The sequence below is a fragment of the Biomphalaria glabrata genome, chromosome 3 (genome assembly GCF_947242115.1).
Source record: "Biomphalaria glabrata chromosome 3, xgBioGlab47.1, whole genome shotgun sequence".
Classification (NCBI taxonomy): domain Eukaryota; kingdom Metazoa; phylum Mollusca; class Gastropoda; family Planorbidae; genus Biomphalaria; species Biomphalaria glabrata.
The window spans coordinates 11,648,497-11,672,001 of record NC_074713.1 but is presented as its reverse complement, the minus strand read 5'-3'; the positions used below and the strand labels follow the sequence as shown (position 1 = coordinate 11,672,001).

The 23,505-nt window shown below is 32.7% G+C and overlaps 1 protein-coding gene and 1 long non-coding RNA gene across 3 annotated transcripts in view; both read right to left on the bottom strand.

Moving 5' to 3' along the window:
* The window catches only part of LOC106068162 (serine protease hepsin-like), a 41,773-nt gene extending 22,123 nt beyond the window's left edge, over window positions 1-19,650 (bottom strand). Inside the window, exons 1-3 of the mRNA XM_056024568.1 lie at window positions 19,607-19,650; window positions 16,774-16,886; window positions 1,309-1,419 (exon numbers count right to left, since the gene is read on the bottom strand). Coding sequence (XP_055880543.1) covers window positions 1,309-1,419; window positions 16,774-16,823 — 161 coding nt within the window. The 5' untranslated portion in view covers window positions 16,824-16,886; window positions 19,607-19,650. The remainder of the gene's footprint in view (window positions 1-1,308; window positions 1,420-16,773; window positions 16,887-19,606) is intronic.
* Window positions 11,060-15,083, bottom strand: LOC129925242 (uncharacterized). Of its 2 annotated transcripts, none has more exons than XR_008777061.1 (4): window positions 14,866-15,083; window positions 13,542-13,667; window positions 13,132-13,199; window positions 11,060-12,769 (listed from the first exon to the last, which is right to left on the bottom strand). It is a non-coding gene; the product is annotated as an uncharacterized LOC129925242 (long non-coding RNA). The 2 variants fall into 2 exon arrangements; XR_008777062.1 differs by having other exon boundaries at window positions 14,894-15,083.
* Window positions 19,651-23,505: the final 3,855 nt, after the last annotated feature.

Here is a 23,505-nt window from a genome sequence, read left to right as displayed (position 1 = left end):
ACTTTATTACTCTACAGCCATTAGAAAGCACACAAATGTTTCTGATATGCAGTAAGCTATAATGGCATCTCTTTATCATTGCTTGTCAACTGACCGAAACATCAATTGTGTCCAACTGGATCTGGTTCGTGGGTTAGGGTTGAAGAGGGTTAGGGCAGCTATTGCTAAAAATGAGACTCCTGGTCCACATAGAAATCTCTTATGCACTCCTATAAATTATAAGCTATTAGCTAACCACTTGAAACCAATATACAAGCGCCTTTTTGAGCCAGCCCTCTTACAACGTTGTTTGCTAGGTGTTATCCAAAACGCCAACAAGTCATTGCATTCCAAGATTTGGAGTACTTGCGATAAAAAGAAATTTTCTTCTTTAAAGAAAGTAACATTTTCAGTTATATCTTCTATTTTTTTATTTAACTTTGGATTTGCTGCTTCAAAGAGAATGAAAAGCATTCCGTTCTGCAAAAACACGTTTCATGCCGATCGATATGGTTTGAGTCGACAGAACCAGCGATTAGGTGGGTCTGCGTATAAAAAAGTAAAGTGGACATAAGACGACTCCAGATGAGGAAAGATGCAAAAACTCTAAGGGAACTTTAAGAAATGCAGACTTACTTATAAAGTAAGACAGTTTTAGCTGTTTTTTTTTCTTTCTGCTTTTTCTTCTTTTTTCAGAAATCAACAAATCTAAATTTCACATATGTCATTTAGCTGTACATAGGATTTCTCCTAAACTAATTGTTAGATTTTAATGAAATTAAAAACATTTGTTCTAGACATGATATATCGTACTTGTATGATGAATTTTTGTGAAACTTTTAAATACTTTTTCTAAAGTTTTAAATCTAAACTTTAAACTAATTTTGCTCAAAATGTTTTTGCATATGTCATTATGCCTTTCTAAGAATTCCTCCTAAACTTCTTGTTAGATTTTGATGAAATTCGAAACCCTTCTTCAGGGCATAAAATACTTTATCCTTACTAAGAGTTTTGTTCAAAATTTTATTTACTTTAAAAAAAAGATTTTGATTAGTATTTATCCTGTTTTTTTATGTCAAAATTATACTAAAAATAAAAAAAAATTAGTAAAAAGTTAAACATACTTCTATCTTTAACTCTGGTCATGTAACAATTTAGAGTATCTTTTTTTATGTTTTAATTAAATTTTATGTAGTTGTGATTAGTTTTTACAAAATTATGAGTTATGAATGGCAAAAAAAAAGCATGGGACAAAAACGAGCGTAGCCGGTGGGTAATAATACTATTCTAATAGAAACAATTGCATTCAAATGTGTAATGTCTACTTACTTGTAAAGGCTAAACTCTCTGAAGGTAACTCTCACACGTTGGGGTTCCCCGAGGTTAGTTATCTTGTGGACACCACAGTAAGCTTCGTAACGTTGAATATTGTAATATGTACTACAATAAACAAAAATGGGCGGCATTTGCAAATTAAAAATTGAAAATTTTGTCTGCGTATTCAGTTATTTATCTAGTGATGGGAACTAAACTAATTTTTTTTAGTTAAACTAAAACTAAGTTTGAACTAAAAAAAAGTAATTAAACTTTTAGTTAATCACAAATTGAAAAAATTAGTTAAACTAAACTAAGAAACTTTAGTTAAACTTTTACTAACTATTTTGACCTTTTTTAAGGACGAAACAGCCAAACATGAAAAATATAAAGCACAACCAATCCCTTTAGCAAAATGTAATAAACATTTATTTGTGCACATGAAAAAAGATTTAAATGTCTTTATGGGATAGATGTAGATCTTAATAGAATCACTAGAATGATACTATTATAGAAAGAAATTAGAAGTAATTGTCCAAGTTCTAATATAAGTTACCTATAGAAGTAATGATAAAACTGCATGTTGACTCTCTAACTAACTCTAGATTCTAGAACATTCTGGATCTAATATCTTCTACAAACGAAATGATCAGAAATATAATCTGGATCTAGAATTAGATCTAGCTACTAGACTTAACTAGACCTAGATCAAATAATTAATATTTTCATCTAAAAATAATTTAAGAAATACTAATTACTACTACTACTTACTACTAGATCTAAAATCTAGATAGAGTCTAGTAGATATCTTAGAACTCTAGATCTATCTAGAGATTTTAGATTATTATAATTATGATTATAACTAGATATGGGTATTTAGATATATATACTCTAGAAGATAATACTAGATCTAGATCTAATAGATCTAGATAGTAGATATAAGTATAATTATAATAGAAGTAGATGTAGATCTAGTCTAGATTTAGTTAATTTAGTATTAGATCTAGTATAGTGACGACTATTACTATTATTAGTAGGCCTATTGTAGTCATTAATATTATAGATCTATCATCTATGCGTCTTAGTATAGGCCTAATAAGTAATCTAGATATATCTAGATCTAATCTAGACTCTAATTCTAGAATAGTTGAATCTCTAAACTAATAGATCTAGTCTAATAAAGTAAATATATAATATAGATTTCAATTAACAGATCTATATTATTGACTTACAATTTTAAATTTACATTTAGATCTAAGACTAAGACTACTAGACTAAGAGTTAGACTCTACTTAAGACTAAGAGACTAAAATAATTAAATATAGACTATTATGTCTATAGAGCTAATAGTAGTAATAGACTAATACTAATAGACTAGACGTCACTAGACTCTAACTCTAGTAAAAAGTTTTAAAATAAAAAGAGTCGACATTTCTTTTATATCTATAGTAAAGCAAAATTCTTTGCCTGCAGCTATACAGAAACACACTGGTGTTTAATAAAAAGCAACAAAATGTAGATCTATAGAAGCAAGGAATTATCAGGATTTATCAAACAGCGAAACTTGCTAGAAATATAATGAACACGTTTATTTTTCTCGCCTTTCAAATACCTTGAATTGGCGGGAATAGCGGCCATTATAGGGTAAAGGTCAAAAGGCTTTCTAGTGACCTGTGCACCCTCTAGTTTATTCTCCTCTCTATTATTCATCATATATATTCTCCAAATTACATAGATCTAAATATTTATTGGTATGTATGTTAAAAAAGTTTGTAAAATTTGTAATTAAACTTTTTAGTTTGTAACTAAAAAAAATTAATTAAACTAAGATTTTTACTAAACTTTTTTTTTTTTAATTTAACTTTGGCCTTAACTAATTTTTTTTAGTTAAACTAAAAGTTAGCAACTATTTAGTTAACTTTTGCCCAATATAATATTAATATTTTATTAATATATTATATATTTATTAATATTAATATTTATCTATGTATAAGAAAGAAGTTGAAGCTGAATAGATGTTCGCTCTGGTAATTAGCACCTTAATTGTACTTTTTTAAAAAATATTATATAGAGATGTATATGTATCTTTTTATTATAAAAGGACATAAAAATATAAATTAACTTATTAGCCACAATATTAATGGCTGGTCTTTTTAAAAACTTTTTTTTTAACAGCCTACCCGACCTATGTCTATTAGTTATTTGGCCGGCCAGAACGATAGTTACTAGTCTTTCTGTAACATTATGTAATGTCTAGTAGTCTAAGGATTAGGTTGTTCAGGGATTGCTCATTTGTTACATTTCTAAAGTATGTTTTCAAGCGAGCTGTTTTTGTGGACATTTCTCAATCTCTCAGTAAGGGGAAAAGCCGATATTAGGTTTGAGCAAAATGTCCTTTTGTCACACTTACATCTCAAAACTAGAAGAGAAGTAAAATTATTTTTTTTTTCATCGCCTACTTTTTCTTTTCTAAAAGCTAACCATTTAGTTAATAAAATTAATTATTTAAGCGATTTTTTTTTATAAAAATACACCAATTCTAAAACAATGCATAAATGTAAAGGAGATTATGTTTACATTGTTATCAGAGAAAGATCATTTTTGTGTATTTCCATTATAACTTAGTCAACATGGCGCGGAAGGACCTAAGCCTAAGTCTAAGTAAGTGTTTTTTTTTTCTGGTAAAGTAGCAAATAAAATTGAAAGTAAACCTTCATGTTTGTTTTAAAGGCTAAGAATGAATTTTGTATGTAAATGTCACGCTCATTTTTAGCTGTCCTCGAAAGTAAAATAGACGCTATTAGTTGTGTGTGGTTTGTCTGTCCGTCCGTCCGTCCCGTTTAGATATCAGAAACTAAAAAGAAAACAAAAATCGGACATCATAATATTTTAGATCATTCAAAGTTCTGATGCAACGGCTATTTGTTTCTTTTTAGAAAGTTAACGCAGTGAGCCTTTTAATTTTTAAAATTACATATGGAAGTAGATTTTCAAAATAAAAAGTAATAAAAAATACACCACTTTTAAATGAAATACTTCGGCGGAGGTGGGTTTTTTAAAAAGGTCACAGACTTCATAAATAACCCAAGCTTCATTCATAGATTTCGCATTAGTATAAAAATTTGCTTTTAAGGTCACAATGGACAAAGTGTGAACGGATCTTTCTAAAATATATTTTTCATTTATTAACTTATTCATTGAATGGAATACTTATTGAAATGTTGTTTTTAAAAAATAATTTTGATACCAACTTTGTTTTAGTTAAAAAAGCGAACTACTTTTATAGCGCGCAGTTTTGACATATCCTTATTATAGGCCTTCAAATGTCAGTCTAAATAAGACTAAATAGAGCACAGATCTAGATATATTTATAATACTGTTACGATTTTCTCTATTAGGCCTTCTGTAAACACTGCTCAACAAAACAGCACATCTAACACAAGAACTTGACAACAAGAGTTTCGATAAACACTGTGGCGGTTTAATGACAAATACATCGACAGCCAATAAAACACTATTGGCTACACTAACTTCAATTGCTTTAAATAGAATGGAACTGACAACTTAACACTACAAGTCTTTTTCAGTCTACTTCTAGACTCGTACAGCTACATTTTTCCAAGGACTCATTTTGTACCACACAGTCCTTACTGCCTTGCTTTCCTGGACTCAACTGTCCTTTCTAACACACTGTCTTTGGTCTGTGAAGGCTTTCAATCACATGACCACAACACGGGTCATACTTGTGTGTACTAGCAGTACTGTCCCTTGTCTATCGACAGCCCTTGACCTGTGTGATTGGCCTGAGTCGTGTGTGTGCTGCATAAACATTAACCCTTTCAGTCCGCCACTGGAGTCCAGCTTCCATTTCTTGCAGACTTACTTCAAACCAGTCTTCATTTTTCTTTGTTTTGTCCCCAAAGACCCACTTATGAACGTCCAGCTTTTTTCTACCTCAGTCACTGAGAAGTTTTTAAAAGCTTCCTCTAATTTCTTTGTGAATTCGATGCAAAGATCAGGATTGTTTGTGTTTGCGGTATTCAGGCGTGATATTCTTTTTTCCTGTGGATATTATTAGGCAGCAGTCTAGCAGATCTAGATCATTCCTTTTTTGCGGAATATGAAAATAAGGCAGCATGTTTTATTTGTTAAAAATCTGTGGCAGTTTTTAAAGAACATTACATTAGAAGGCATTACAAAACCATGATGAAATCAAACACATAAACACATATGGTAGCATTCTTGGTTGGAGCTGCAAAGACAAGATTGTCATGATACGACTAGAAATTATGGGATGGAAGAGAATATTTAACAAAAAGAGACAAGAAAATGAGTCGGCGATAAGGGCCAGCTAGAGAGGCTCACATCTTAAGTAGAGCAATGAAGCCTTTTTCCGATGGTGAATGTGTAAAAAAAAAGTGCTTGCTAGCAGTGATGGAAGAAATGTGTCCTGAAAAGAAGAAAGCAGCAAAAGCTGTCAGCCACAATGCGAGTGGAAGATATTGGTGAAAATCTCCATTCAAATTTATAAGGACGGAGCGGTGACATTACTGAAACCGCGCGAGTCTTGGTATTTATTTGCGGTACAAACTGCAATTTTGATATAACAGAGGGGTTAGCAGCTATGAGGAGCATGCATTTGACAACAACTGGAGAAGACCTGTTGGGAGAGGTGTCAACCATCTCAGAGTATCTATCTCTTCCTTGGAATAAATTAGTTGGAGTGACTACTGATGGCGCCAGAAATATGGTAGGATATTACGGCGGACTAACAGCAAGAGTTATTTTAAAACGTTGTTGAGTCAAATGGAACTGAACCCCTGCGGCTTCACTGCATCATTCATCAACAAAATCTCCGTGGAAAGGTTTTGAGTCTGGATCATGTGTTAATAATTGTGCTCAGCACTGTACATTTCATCAAGTCACAAGCGCTGAAATGACAGAACTTTCAAAGATTTTGTGATAGACAGTTTTAACATGAAGACGTTCTAGTTCCCAGTGAAGTGCGGGGACGAGGAAAGGTAGGAAATCGTTTTTTTATTTGAGACATGAACTTGAAATATTTATGACAGAATAATCAAAGCAAGTGCCACAACGGAACTACCCCTCATGGCTGTGGGATTTGGCTATTTTATATTATGCGACATCACATCTTATTGAACTCAACACCAAACTACAAAGGAAAGACGAATTGATTTCGAATGTGTATGTTGACATAAGCGCTATCCAAAAAAACAAAACAATTTGCAACTCTTCGTTCAACAGGCGGAAAGGGTGCACCTTGTCCACTTTCCAACCTTTACCACTCTACAAAATGATAAGCAGCTAAATATATTTTTCCCAAAAGAAAGAATGATCCAACTTCTGAGGCTCTTAAAAGATAATTTCAGTAAAAGTTTTGTGGATTTTTATCAGTTGAAGGATAAAATATGTCTTTTTGAAACTCAGTTTGCTGTCAAGGGCCCCACATATCTGCATCTGGAACTGATTGACTTACAAAGCCAGACATCCCTGCTTGTGTCAAGTGCTCCTACAGATCTGCAACTGAAACTGATGGACTTACAAAGCCAGACATCCCTGCTTGTGTCAAGTGCTCCTACAGATCTGCAACTGGAACTGATGGACTAACAAAGCCAGACATCCCTGCTTGTGTCAAGTGCTCCTACAAATCTGCAACTGGAACTGATTGACTTACAAAGCCAGACATCCCTGCTTGTGTCAAGTGCTCCTACAGATCTGCAACTGGAACTGATTGACTTACAAAGCCAGACATCCCTGATTGACAAATTTCAAGTGATGCAAACTATTGACTACTACTCCGTGTTACCTGCAGAAACTTTCTGAATCTTCAACAACAAGCGCTAAGGATGATCACAATATTTACAAGCACGTATTTGTGTTAACAAAGTTTCTCAATGATGAAACGGGCGAAAACCATGTTACGTAATAGCCTCATGGATGAACATCTAGATTCAGTGCTCCTACTTGGTGTTTCATCTATGCGGCCAGATATTAAGAAAATGCTTTGGGATCAACTTCAAGCATCACATTAATTTATGTAAGTAGGTCCACAAATAAAACTATTTAAAATAATTTATTGTATATTTTTTTTTCGGGAATATGGCCAGCGAAACGAATGCCGAAAATAAAAATGGCCCGCAGACCAAATACGGCTGGGCATTACTGATCTAGCTTAATCTAGAGTTAAAAATTGGCTTTTATAGAGTTCATTCTGTGCTGCGTAAAGGCTTTGCTCTGCGAATACGTGACCTTTTTTCATGAATGAATATAGGCCTATGTCAACACGGCTTTGCAGCTTTAGCGAACAGCGAACGAATGTATTAAAAATGCTTTAGAAAAAATAAATTTCAAAGTTAATTTGATTAAAATATGAAATGAATGGACTATAATTAGTATGTTCATGTGTTAAAGCATAAAACTATCTTTGCGAAGAGAAGTTTTATCATCTTAGAGTTGAATTGGGAGTTTTAGATATAGAAATAGAGAGATGTGTTAATGTGTAAACATTAAGGTAATGTCTAATGAAATAATGTGCGACGGAATATCTAATTTTGCAGATATAAATAACGAATTTATGTAAAAATGCTTTTGAGACACAAATTTGAAGCTTCATTTTATTAAATAATAAAATCAAAAGACTATATTTTGTATTTTCATGTGTCAAAGTAAAAAACTATAAGTGCGAAGTGTAGTTCTTAAAATTAGATCTAAATCTAAATCCTTTTGATCTTTTCATATGTCAACATTGTAAACATGGCCTAGGTCCATAAAATACTATAGCTATAATAGAGTTGGTCTTTTTTTTTAGGGTCTTAAGTTTGTTTTAGGGCTACAATACATACACTACGGTCTAAGTTAATACCCAAGGAACATTTCTGCCAAGTTTTATCAAGATTGGTCAAACTATTTTGATTTCTATGGGGACATACATACATACATACGCCTTACTTTCTATTTTATAGTATAAGATATATATATATATAGGTCTGTAAATCGATCAATCCTGGATAAGACATTATTTCCGGTTTCTAGTCTAGTATAATATATAAGTCTATGGTGCTAACCTATTACTGTCGATATTTTATCTTTTTATATTAATGTAAGTAAAATTAAAATTTCATTGACCAAAATAATAACCACACTAGTGATACTCTGGGGATTTTATAGAACTAATAAGAGATGATGCACAATCATAGACACACATAAATATAGACTGGCCGATAAAAGAGTTTTATGAAACGAAAATTTGTGACTTGCAATTTTGTGTACTTTATTATACAGCAGAGCATGGAACTATACTAATGGAACACCAGCTTCGAGTTTTTTACAAAGCCAAAGAGAGTCGAAGTGCCGTCGCGCATCATTTTTGCGCATGGTGCAATGTGGAGAAATCCATGATGATGCCAAAGAAGAGATTTACTCCGTCAGTCCCTTGCAATGGGTGTAAAACTTTCGTACGCTCTATTTGATTAGATGTGTAAAAACTTCATCCATTTTCTGACTATCTGATATAATAGATAAAATTTTCCCGAATAAGAGATCGTCACAAAAGTTATTTTTTTCGACCACCCTATAAAATGCCACATTTTTCAAAAAAATAGAATCTAAATTCCGAAAATACAATCTTTCAGTGTTTATGTGTTTGGTTTATTTACACTAAATCTGGATGAGGACCTGTCTACCGTTCCTCTAAATGCGTATTTGTTACGATATACTAAATTGCACGAAATAAAAATAAAAATAGGAGGCCTAATACAGTTTTGACACTCCAAGCTACGCATTTCTAATGGGTTTTTTAAAATTATTATTATCGAAAGGACTAGGCTATAGATATACACGTCTCGTGGGAAACAAAGAAAAAGTTCATCTCGGTAATATTGTAGCCTAAATAAAATGACCAAAAAAAAAAAAAACAAACTATAGCCTAATCTAAAATGAAATAGATCTAGAGCTAGATTTTCTTGGACGAATGATACAAAATAAGTATAAATAATAAGTCATAGTCATATGAATCTGATAGATCTAAAACAAATACTGATAGTCATTCATTAATTAATTATTAGAATTACTTGACTACCAACTGGGTATTTTTATTGCCAAAATACAATGTATTTTATGTGCATTTATTAAAAACAACAACCACAAATTAAGCGTTCGACGCAATTAGATCTAATATTAATAATATAGATTCTGGTTCTAGATCCAGAAAGCTACTTCTCTAATTCAGTTTTCTAGTTTAATTCTAGTTAGATCTAGATGTCTAGACCAGTAGATCTAAATCTAGCCAGGGTCTTTGTTATGGAATAGATCTATAAACCTGCAGCCGCCTACTGATCACGATATGGCAGATACTATTGATGAGATACTCTCTCTACTTCTATATAATATATATAGATCTACATCTAGATCTAGTAATCTAGTAGATCACAGTAAAACTCAATGTGTACTCCAAAGTATACTAGTAAAGTCACAAAGTGTAAAGGATCATTATATATTCAAATAAAAAATTTATAGGCCTAAATGAATCGAATAATCAGTAACTAATTTGACTAATCTAAATTGTTATTTTTTAAATGGCAAGTGTTATTGATGACTTCTGACTTGTACACGAGTTGCAGAGATTCTAGCTTTTATTTTGATGACATGTTACGATATATCAATGATATTTAGATAAACGCAAGTACCTACAGAAACAGAGAGAAGGACCATTTAATATAAGGCAAAGAAGTAAGGTGTTTATAATCCATCAAACTCACAGAGGACTTGTGTCGGCATTTCATGCATTTACAGAAGCTACAAACTATGCTACAAAAATGATAGGCTTGTCTTTGATTCCTAAGACTTATGAGGAATGCTATGTTTCCAGAGGCTACTCAGCCCCAGCTGTGACCTACATATTATGCCACACTGAGCACAGGCATAACCATTGTCCACCTGTGGTAGAATCAGTTTTTTTTTTTTTTTTTTTTGCCATCTACCCTCGGCAATTAATTTTCATTGGTGTATACCACACCTTTGTAAGTGACCTCCAGCTGTCTCGTTCTGAAGCTGTATGCAACCAGGTGCTCTCTTATTCTATTTCAGTTAAAGTAAGTTGGCGCCTAAGCATTTCTCTGGTACCTCTTTATGTGCATATGACATGTTAGGCAAATAGGTTTAGCCTATCGGAATGCCATTTCGGAAAGTATAGGTGCTTAAAATGAAACTCCAAATATCTGGACTTCCAGTTACCAAGAAAATGAGCTTAGGTTTCAAAGAGACGACACTGGCACTTCAGCTAAGACGATCAGTAAAATTAATAGCAACTTTAATTGCAGTCCACCAAACAAGATAAAAAAAAAAAAAACAAGTGTGGCTTCAATAGCATTGATGATATTTAGTTTACTTTTATCTCATTTACTAGTATTACTATTTCATTGACTATGGTTTTACTAGTTCCTGCAATTTGATGAAAAATAATAATTAAATTGTGTATAGTCTATATACAAATGTTTATAAGAGATCACAGCTTAGCTTAATTTACTTAATATTTTTAAACTATGATTTTGTGTTCTGACTCTACTTTAAATAAATTATATTTTATTTTAAGAATGCAAAGTTGGAAATTCTGTTCTGATGAAAAAAAATTATTAAACTAAAGTAGATGTTTATGGTTCTTTTGTATTTATTTTTAAATTATTTATTCATTAAAAATGAATTGCTCATTAACATTTACTTGAAGTAAAGATCAAAAACACAAATTCAATACATTATCAGCTCTCAATTCACGCAGATCACAGCCCATCACTTAAATGTATTTACTGTCAATTCTACAGACTATTCATTTCAAAATGTTGCTTTAAATTGTTATATGACACAATCAAAGTACTGGTACCTCACATTGATGTAGGACTAAAGCAGCTGAAATAATGACAAATTTTCATTCACTAACTTGTACTGTCATTTATTATCAGACGTGTTAAAACTAATGACCTGTATATATAATTGATTTAGCAGGAGCATCAACAAATCTTGAACAATAATTGTCTACAGAAAAACTTTATTCTTATCCAAACAATATACATTTACAATGTATTTAAACAAGTTAATTTATACAAATCTGTATGGCCTAAAGATTATGGTGTATTTTGAGCATTGTGTGAATACCAAGTTACATTATTACATGAAAATAGTGTACTCATTTTTTAAATATTCTGAAGTACAGGCATTATTCTGGGTAATAAAAATTAACAACTAATATGATACAATAAAATTGAAGCATTAGTCAAATAAAAAAAAAATTCACTCAAGATCTATGTGAACTCTATGCTTGAAAAATATCATTTTGAAATTAATTAAAAAAAAAAAAAATTATGGTTCTTTAGTCAATGGAATGATAGCAGCAATTATTTAACAATTTCATGATTATCCATTAATCTCAATATACTTATGACTGAAAAATAATTCATAAAAGGTTTAGATACAACCATTTGAAATAATGATTATAATTTTTTTCTTAATTCAAATCTAATATAAACAAGATTTCCTCTGTCAAGAAACTTATGAGGGAACAACATGCATATTCTTCTCAGTAAGTTTTGCAAAGGGAATTAAGAATATATGATGTTGCTTTTTTTTGCCAACATTTTAAACCTTCGCACCAGGTTTTAGTTTTAAGGAGAATGCACCATATTTTATGTTTACTTTTGATAGATTCTTATTTTAATTTTAAAAAAGTAAAATTTCCCTTACATATCTTGCAATCTATGGGGCAGATGATATAAAGTTTATCAGTTTCTGTGCCCCATGGTTAGCGAGGGTGTCATGTACCCAGCACAACAACCAACCACCTTTTGAAAAAAAAATCCCATTTCAGACGTCACAATCTATAGGGTCATTTGATTCTTTGGCCAGTGCATCATGTGGCCAGCACAACAACCAACCATCTTTACTTTCCAAAATGAAAGTCAGCTACCCATTAGAGTTAGGTGGACTCAGGGGCACCCAAAAATCTAAAAAAATTTTTAATCTGAGTCTTAACAGAGATTCAAACCCATGACTTAACCATTCAGCCATGGATCCCCAAACTGCCTTTACTTATTCCTTACTATTGCCATGTATCCCTAGCCTTTTGAATTCTGAAATTGAAAATCCCAGTCTTAATCGAACCCAGGAACCCTCAGTTCAGAAGCCAAGTGCTTTACCACTCATTCACTGCACTCCCTATTGTTTTAATGGGGCTCAGATTAATAGTTTTCAAGTACAATATCAAACAGATTTAAAGAAATACTAAATCCAAACCTGTTGGCTGAATGACAGGATACACATAAATATGTATAGAGCTTACAGTATAATATATATATCTTAAATTAAAATTGGTCCAAGACTTTTATTTTGCAACATGATGGGATTATCCTTTCTGGTGGTGCTATGCAGGAGTCCAAGAATCTCATCTTTTCTCATAACAGAAAGTTATCTAGTTATAAAAATAAATAAAAGGATTTAAAAAAAATAAAAATATGTGTGACATATGTGTTGACCATGCTAAACGTATACATATGTTATTAAGTATAATTATATAATTTTGCCATTCTAAAAATAGTCTGTACCTAAAAGGAGCTACTGCGTTAAAGTGTAGACATGGCCCTGACCTTAATAGTTATGAATTATTACTAAAGGTGAAGGCAGATATTCAGTTAATTTGATGGACATTGCACTCATCTAATAGCAACTGTAACATATATTATGATTTACATTTTCATGGAAAACTAGTTTTTCAAAAATACAAGTACTTCATCTTATGAGAAAAGTGCATAGGGAAAAATTGCAATGCCTTACCTTTAGAGGTGCAACCAATCATTGACTTGTCAGGAATGCATGCCTTTTTCTTCCATTTCCAAACATAACTGTAATTATACAATTAGGCATATTGGCTAATTTCTTTTGAAAACATTAAAATTAAAAAATAATATTAAATTGAATACATTGTAGTATCAAACATACAAATTATCAGACATAACTTTGCCTAATTTCATCTAACAGTTTATTGTAAAGGAATGGCCTGCACAACAGCCAAGTTATATTAGGCATTCTTGAAAGATGAATTTGCTTAAGAGTGTTATAAAAAAAAAACTAGAGAAAAATGTTAAATTCCATCCCAGATATTTGCATGTTGCTTGACCATGAAAATCACACTTCATAAAATATCTTTTAGATAACTAAAATAAAAATTGTATAGTAGTACTTACAATAAATATTGAATGGATGCCAATATTATTAATGTCTGCCCAGAGAGTAGAAATAGTATAAGTATGATCCTTGAGCCATTCTGGTACATCATCAGAACTGGTTGGCATGGTTCTACTTGTTAATAACTGAAACATTACAAACATTTTTTTAAATTTATAATTTATTACAGACTAGAAAAGAAATGTTGCGAGGAAAAATACCAATGGTTAGAATACACCTGATGATACTTTTGTAGCCTTAAAATGCACCAAAACTTCATTCATTAAATCTGATAAGAAACATATATGTATCACACAAGTCAAAGTTGATCAGAATGTCATAGCAAATAATGAACTAGATATGTGAGTTTTATATTAAAGTCCTAAATTTCAGGGGATAGATCCATAATTGACACCACATCATTTATTATTTCATGAACTCATGGGTCTGGGCATGGCATGGAAACTATTATTTAATGTATGGGGTGTAGGCGAGGCATGGATTATAAATTGTCTTGTATAGATTAGATTGGGTAAAACTTCCCGTCGAAGGTAACTTTTACTGATAGATCTGGATCAATTATAAATTTATGGGATCTAGGCCTGCATAAATTTTATCTTTTATTTATATATTTTATGTACATATATAACTAGTCTAGAATCTATAATTATATCTTAATAATATTTTGTTGTAGATGTCATATAATATCTAAAATATTAAGTATAGATCAGTAGATTTAGAATTTTAGCTAGTATATATTTTTATATTCCAAATCTAAACTGGATCTATATATTGTATATCTATCTAGAATTTAGATCTGTAGATTTAGTACTTTAGCTAGTAAAATACTTTTATATTCTAAATCTAAACTGGATCTAGATCTAATTATTCTAGAAGCTTAGATCTAGAAGACTAGTTGTCAAGATTTGACTACACTATGGCTAAGGCTAATGCACTAGCTAAGTAGGCCTACTAGATAGATCAAGAGACAGAGTACTAATAGACACTTGCCTCGTTGGGCCTCTCAAATCAGATACAGACTTTAGAGACAATTTAGGAAGGTGAATTTCAATCCAATTCCAACATCTACAAACTACAAGTTAGAGTCTAGCTAGAGATGCTAGATCTAGTCTAGAAGGCTGATCAATTAAAAATAAAATCAATCATTTCTAAAGTTTGTAAAATTATATTTTATAGATCTAATCTATCTATTTATAATATAGAAATCTATGTCTACTATAGGCCTAATATTTTAATATTTAAAAAGATATGGCTGATGATATTAATTATTTTAATTGAGACATTGACATACAAAGTAACAAAATAATTAGATCTTATACTAACTCATAGCTTATACTGTATTGTATTAAACCTTCGAGTTTACGTTCCACTATCTTGACTTGACTACATTGACTAAAAAGGGCACTATCACGGTGACTATGATTATTTATAGATCTAGAATACTAGTCTAGATTATTATCTATGATGATGATGATTATCAACTGGTAGATCTATAAGTATAATCAGTATAAACTATAATCACTGAGTATTCACTGCATTCGTTTCATTCACTGTCTGTATCAATAATAGTGTGATGTGAAAGTGAAGTCTAGATTTAGATCTAGATTAGATTAGATAGAATTGATACATTATAAATCTACTTTCTACTATAAAAAAGTATTATTATTATACTATAGATCTACAATCTACATCTACTAATATTAGTAATTAGTACAGGTACTAGCTAGATCTACAGGCCAGGCAATACAGCTATAGCCTATACTCCTATAGACTGTATAGATGATCGATAGATCTAGACGTAGACTAGATCTATAAACATTCATATTGATCTCATGTATGGTTTAGATCTAGAGAAAATAGAGTAAAAATCATGACTTTATTAGATCTATTGAGTTATTTTTTTTTAAATATCTTTAAATAGATCTGGAACCATAGTCTAAGACTGGGTGTTGTAGATCTAGATCTATATTATTCTAAATATAAGACTAATAAGAGATCTATAGATAAGTTCGGTTTTTAAAAAATGCGCATTCGAAATTTAAAATACCCAGATTTAAGTATTAATATACCCATATTGGTAGGTCCGCGTTAATCATTTATTAGATCTATTAAAGCATGTCTATATAAAAGATATTATTATTTAAAAATATATTATTATATAAAAGATATAGTTGTGAATATTTACTAAAAATAATTAAAATAATGAATTTTTTTACTTTTGCCAATTAACACTCTGGCTGGCAAAAAGGATGACTCCTCAATACTGTGAAAAGACAATAACTGCATGAGTTGGTTTGGAATTGTATTTTGTAAGACTAACTTTAAAAAAAATATCCTTCAAGAGAATAAACGAAAAAAGGTTTGTCAGAAGAAAAGCTGGCTTGACTACGCAAATAATGGACCAGCCTCTCTCTCTTGGTATCTTGTTAAGAACATTGGTGACCGGGAAAAGTGGAGGATTTGGTTACGCGGGACAGATGATAATGATTTCATGTACATAAAAAAAATCCAGATTTTGTGTAAAATACCCAAATGTGAAAGTACTGAAAACAGCTATTTTAATGGGGTGGCCTTAAAAAAATAACTTTTGTGACGATCCCTTATTCAGGAAAATTTTATAAATCACAAAACATTGTGAGAAAATGGATGAAGTTTTTAGAGATCTAATAAAATAAAGCGTAGGAAAGTTTTACTCTCATTGAAGGTCAGTCCAAGTGACTGGAGGAGTAAATTTCTTCTTTTGCATCCTCCTGAATTTCTCCATATTGCACCTTGCGCGAAAAAAGATGCGCGACGGCACTCCCCTAGTAAAAACTAGGAGCTGTTGTTCCATTAGTATAGTTCCATGAGCAGAGTAGTTTTGTTTAATCTCTAAGACTGAAGATCATGCAACTTTTCAGAATACGAAAATCCGACAACAATAGATATATATGTTTTCAAGTTACATGACTATTTTAACTGTGAATAGACCTTGTTTTTAATGATTTAACTGTATAAAATTTAGTCCTTGTTATATAAAGGGAGAGTGATCCTTAAAGGATTACGGGCACGACATGGCCTAAATTGTGCCGATGTGCCTAAACTCAAAACTCATCTCAAACTCAAGTTACATGAAGTTATTTCCTTTTTCCAGTCTATATTTATTTATGTCTATGTGCACAATCTATTCACAAGCAAAAGAAAAAAAATTAAAAAGGACGCATTTTTTAATTAAATATAAAAAAGAATTACCTGTACCAAATACACATGTAAGATGTCAAGATGTGGTATTCTCCAGCCATATTCTTAACCAATACACCGCTGCAGGCGTGATGATTTGGACTATGGCTCCTTCGAATACTGCACTGAAGAGGTTAAAATAAATAACTTCATCTCATTTGCAAAAGTTCCCCTTTCAGACCTTGCGTTCTAAAGGGAGGATGATCTGTTTATGACAACTTGTTAACGAGGATGTCATGTGACCATCACAACGACCAACCGCCTATACTTTACCCCAACTAATATAAGGTACCCATTAGAGCTGGTGGACTACGAGGCGCCCAAAGATCGCATAAATAAATCCAGGTCTTCACCAGGATTCGATCCCGGGACCTCGGTTCGGAAGCCAATCGCTACCACTGTTGAAGTGATGAGCTGGTTCTATGGTGTAACTGAAGCTTTGAAGAGATAATTTATTTCATTCTAAAGTCAAATGCATGTTTTGTACTCCAATGTGCTGATTTCGTTAAAACTAGAAATATATAAAAAAAAAAAACGTTACTGCATTCATTTGTTAGCGGCCCCCGAAAGGGGAAAAGACGCTATTAGTTTTGTGCGAAATGTCTGTCCGTCTGTCCGTCCGTCCCGTTTAGATCTCGTAAACTAGAAAAGATATTGAAAATTTGACATCACAATATTTTAGACCATTCAAAGTTCTGATGCAATGGCTACTTTTTTTTTCCTGAAAGCGAAAAATCTAATTTTTAAAAGCAGTTATGCAAGCAGTTGTTTAAAGAGAAAAAGCTAATTAGTATGCATTAAAAATTAAACCTAATTTAGAACGAATAGTAATCTTATAAACTCCATTTTCTCGAACCATTTTAGTTAACACTATAATTTAAAAATTCAAGTTAAAGATGTTGCATTTTCAAAACAATACATTTAAGTGAAGACCAGGAGAGGCTCGGTAAAGCGCTTAGCTTCCGAACCGAGGGTCCCGGATTCGAATCCTGGTGAAGACTGAGATTTTCAACTTCGGAATCCTTGAGCGACTCTGAGTCTACCCAGATGTAATGGGTAGTTGACATTAGTTGGGGAAAAGTAAAGGCGGTTGGTCGTTGTGCTGGCTACATGACACCCTCGTTAACCGTATTAGCGGCCCCCGAAAGGGGAAAAGACGCTCCGCCGTCCCGTTTAGATCTCGTAAACTAGAAAAGATATTGAAAATCCGACATCACAATATTTTAGACCATTCAAAGTTCTGATGCAACGGTTACTTTTTTTTTCCTGAAAGCGAAAAATCTAATTTTTATAATCAGTTATGCAAGCAGTTTTTTAAAGCGAAAAAGCTAATTAGTATGCATTATAAGTTAGACCTAATTTAAAACGAATAGTAATCTTATAAACTACATTTCCATAAACAGTTTACTTATGTACAGGCACCTACAATTCGAATAAAAGATTCAGCATTTTCAAAACAATTACATTCAGTGAAGACCAGGAGAGGCTCGGTAAAGCGCTTAGCTTCCGAACCGAGGGGCCCGGGTTCGAATCCTGGTGAAGACTGGGATTTAACTTCGGAATCCTTGGGCGCCCCTGAGTCTACCCAGCCCTAATGGGTACCTGACATTAGTTGGGGAAAAGTAAAGGCGGTTGGTCGTTGTGCTGGCTACATGACATCCTCGTTAACCGTAGGCCACAAAAACAGATGAACTTTACATCATCTGCCCTATAGACCACAAGCTCTGAAGGGGGAACTAATTCGGCCAGGTTCACATCTAACTTTGCATTCACTTGCACCTATCCCTTGATCTGCAGCACCATTGGGGCACTACACAAGGTCTGTCAACCTTCTTTCTCCATTCTTATCTCTCATTTGTTTTTGATATAATTTCATTTGGATGTTCTTTCTGAAAATATTGAAGCCTGCCTGGGTGGACCACTTCGGGGGCAGATTTTAAGTTTCTGTTTCCACACAAACTGTCTTTGTAACCTTGTTTTTTTTTTATCGAGAGAGAGAGAGATAGAGAGAGAGAGATGGTTCAAATTGATGAAATTGATATTTCTTTTAATTTAGAGAACAAAATACCAAAATAAATGTAGAAAGGTGAAAGTGAATGTAGCATTCAATTGGGGCCTTCGGAAAATGCATATATAAATGTATGCGGTGTCCTCTACCGTAAATCGCTTGCTTTAGGATTAAAGATTTCAAAAAATAAAAACAATTAAGTAACCATAGGAAAACCCGGGGGGGGGGGGCGGGTCACGGTCGAAATATGATATACACTGAATTAAGAAGCCGAAGAAAAGTCATAAAGTGCACTGAAGGACTAACTTTTTGTTGTTGGAGGAAAGTGATTTTAGATTTAACGGGACCAAAATATGAGTACAAGTATGTGTCGGGGGACACATTATGAAGCAAGCCTTCGCCCCGAAACCCACTGATAAACAATGAGCTGTAGATGTTAGGAGAATGCGTTTCTGCAGTGAAAAATGCAGGAAAACGCTTTTGGCGTCGGGGCTTCGACCCAAATCCCACTAATAAATAATGAGCTGTAGATGTCAGCAGAATGCGTTTCTGCAGTGAAAAATGCAAGAAAAAACTTTTGGGTGTCGGGGCTTAGCCCCGAACCCCACTGAAGAAGCTTACAGCGCTCTCCCAAACCCCCAAGCTTGCAAGAGAAAGGCCTCAACATGACTGTTTTTTTTTCTGTTTTTTTTCACCGAAGATTATTTTATTCTAATATATCGAATATATATATATATTTATGCATAGGGTTAGGGTTTACTGGGCGTTAGGGTTAGGGTTTGGAAAAAAATCGCCCCCCCCTGAAAAGTTCTTGATCCGCCAGTGCCTAGAACTCACAATAGATGGGTGAGAGTGAGGAATAGCTTCTTGTACATCGTCGGTTATATGAAATGTATATAGACTTAAGACACTGTAATGTGTATAGACTTAAGCCAATGAAATGTGTTTAGGAATTACACAATTAAATGTGTATAGGTATTAAACTATGGGTAGCTGCCTGGTCGGATGGTATGCGCTACGTAATGTCGATTTAATGGCCCAAGGTTCAAACTCTTCTCGTTTCCATCTTATAAGTCCTTCAGGAAGCTCTGTCAGGAACGAAATAATTATCTTTTCTGAACTAATGTATACAATTTGTCAAAGTGTCATGTCAAAGTGGAAGAAATAAAGAAATTTGATTGGTATTAGCTATAATACAATTTCTTTAGATATTACACATTATAGTTTGTGTTTAATTTCTTTCTTTTTAGCCTGGCACGTCGTATAGCTAAAAGAATGAGAAGGCGTATCTTGACTAGGGAACTGCTGTTCGCCGACGATGCGGCACTCAAAGCTCATTTACATGAAGGACTACAAAAGCTATTGAATGATTTGGCAGCTGCTTGTCATGAATTAAGCCTAGCAACAAGCCTCCCCAAGGCCTAAATCCTGGCACAAGATGTTCCAACCGCGATACATAGTGGAATATGTATAATTGCTACTTTACTTTTAAGTCTGCTAACCTAAAGGCTTTCTAAATTTACTGATTTTACTAAAGGTGTTACTCTAGTCAAATGTGAATATTCGTTTGTTATGAATCTCACTGCTCTTTTTTGTGTCTGTTCCAGTTTCTTAATATTTTCTTGAGTTGAGGGGTCCCAAACAGACGATGCATATTCTATTATTGGCCTAACCAAGGTTAAATAACATTTTAGTTTTATGTTCTTATTTGATTTATAGAAATTTCTTTTAATAAACCCTAATGCTTTGTTGGATTAATATTTTATTTGCAAAAACAATTTATATGCTACATTTTGAGAACTTTTTAAAAATGAAAACTTTTTCTTGATGACCTGACACACACACACACACGAGTTCCCCTTATGGCTTTTTGGTTGGGAAACTCCGCGACAAAAAAAAAAACAACCTTTGTCACATATCTAAATTTTTTCGTGACCCTAGCATGATACTCGCCCAGGGCCTCTCAAACTGCTAAGGCCGCCTTTGCATGACACATATTATGCAATATGCACCAAAATTAGATTGTTTAGTTACACTAAGTATTTTGTAGACAAATCAATGTGCATGTTTTCTGGACAAAAAGAATAATATAATAATTTAAAGAAGTACTTTCTGGTTAGACGAGCCAAATTCAACTTTCTTGCCGAAGGTTTGGCATAGGCTGCAAGCAAAATAATACAAGGTAATAAAAAATTTTTCAAGATATGTAAATAACACTGCATATACATAGATGCTTATTTACTAACATATTTACCAAAACAATGTCATCAATACGATATGTGTAACGTAAGATGTTATATTAAATAATATGCACCGAATATATGTATTTAATTGTGTAAATGACTAATTTCTTCCTCCAGAATTTTTTTTTGGTCTAATAATTATTATTGAACTCACAACACCGTGACGATCAGCACTCTCACACAACTTACAAAAGTTTCTTTTACTTGTAATAAATAATTACCATTTATCTTATCTTTTCTTATGAAATATATGTAATACAATACGGAGCTATTGTCTCAGATGAGGGAACAAAACTCAAACTATTGACCCGAATAGCACAGTCCACAGCAGCCCTTTCAAAACTTAAAATAATATGGAAAGACAAGGGCTTAGCCCTCGGCACCAAAATCAGACTGATGCACTCCCTGGTCAAGGCCACATTTTTATATGCTTGCGAGTCGTGGACGTTGAATGCAGAGCTAAAGAGGAGAATCCTAGCAATGGAACTGAGATGCTACAGAAGGATCCTAGGCATCACATTCAAAGACCGCATCACAAACCATGAGATCAGAGATAGGGTTACTGTAGCGATCGGAGCCCATGATGACCTGCTAACTATTGTAAAAAGACGAAAGCTTAAAACCTATGGCCCATTACAAGATCTACGGGGCTCGCAAAGACCTTCCTTCAGGGAACAGTACCAGGAAAAAGAAGAATAGGCAGACAGAAAAGCTACGGGAGGACAACATAAAAGATTGAACGGGTCTGAGATTGAGAGAGATTCTAAACAAGGCAAAAAAATAAAGAGGAATGAAGAAAGACGGTCGACAAGTCTTGCCTGGTGCCCAACGCGTCATGCATTCAGTCATGCATATAACCAATGACTTAAATTCTGCCAAGTCAGTGGTTTTCCTGTCTAGCTCATGCAACCCATTCAATGCTCTAATGGCACTAGGGAAGAAGGAGTATTTGTACAAATTTGTCCTAGCATATGGGACGAGGAATGTGCCTTTATCTTTGTGTCTTTCAGAGTATTTTATTAAATTCTGTTTTTGTATTTGAAGATTATGGTTCAGTGTTTTATGTATTATTGCTACTTTACTTTTGAGTCTCCTATCCTGTAGGCTTTCTAAATTTAGTGATTTTACTAAGAGTGTAACTCTAGTCTAATGTGAATATTCGTTTGTTATGAATCTCACTGCTCTATTTTGTGTCTGTTCCAGTTTCTTAATGTTTTCTTGAGTTGAGGGGTACCAAACGGAGGATGCATTTTCTATTATTGGCCTAACCAAGGTTAAATAACATTTTAGTTTTATGTTCTTATTTAATTAATAGAAATTTCTTTTAATAAATTCTTATGCTTTGTTTGATTTTTTTTTTTGTAGTTTCATCAATATTTGGATTCCATGACAGTTTTTCATTTATTATAACACCTAGGTATTTTGCGTTTTTAGTCTGTGTTACTGCTTTGCCATGAATAAGATAAGTGGAATTAATTTGTTTTAGTTTTTTTGTTACTCTTAACAACTGACATTTTTCTGGGTGGAAAGACATGCTCCAATTTGATTCCCATTTCTGTAATTCATCTAATTCTCTATGTATGGCTATGCACATGAAACTAGGTCTAGATGAAGAATTTAGAATTGGTCTAGACCTAGAATATAAACATTTTTTTTTATTAATCTCACTGCTCAATTTTAGTCTGTTCCAGTTTCTTGAATGTTTTCTTGAGTTGAAGGGTCCAAAACAGAGAATGCATATTCTATTATTTACCTCACCAAGGTTAAATAACATTTTAGTTTTATGTTCTTATTTGATTTATAGAAATTTCTTTTAATAAACCCTAATGCTTTGTTGGATTTTTTTATAGTTTCATCAAAGTGGAGATTCCATGAGAGTTTTTCATTTATTATAACACCTAGGTATTTTGAGTATTTTAGTCTGTGTTACTGGTTTACCATGAATAAGATAAAAGGAATTAATTTGTTTTAGTTTTTTGTTACTCTTAATAACTGACATTTTTCTGGGTGGAAAGACATGCTCCAATTTGATTCCCATTTCTGTAATTCATCTAATTCTCTTTGTAAAATTTCTGTAGCTTGTGTTGTTTTTATTGTTCTATTTCTTATGCAATTGTCTGCGAATAATCTGACTTTTGTTCCTAAAATAATACAAATTGGTAAATCTTTTATGTAAATTAAAAATAGTAATGAGCCTAAGACTGTTCCTTGAGGTACACCTGAGTTTACTGTTATTGGTGTTGATTTAGAGCCATTTATTATTACAGTTTGTACTCTCCCTAACAAAATCTTTAATCCAGTGATGCAACGGACCATTAATTCCAAAATATTTTAATTTTTTAAGAGAACTATGGTGGTGAACTTTGTCAAAAGCCTTGGAAAAATCTAGTAAGATAGCATCTATTTGTTCATTGTTATTTAATTTTTTGGAATAATCATCTATTTTTCTTATTAGTTGTGTTTCACATTATCTATATTTCCTAATGCTATGTT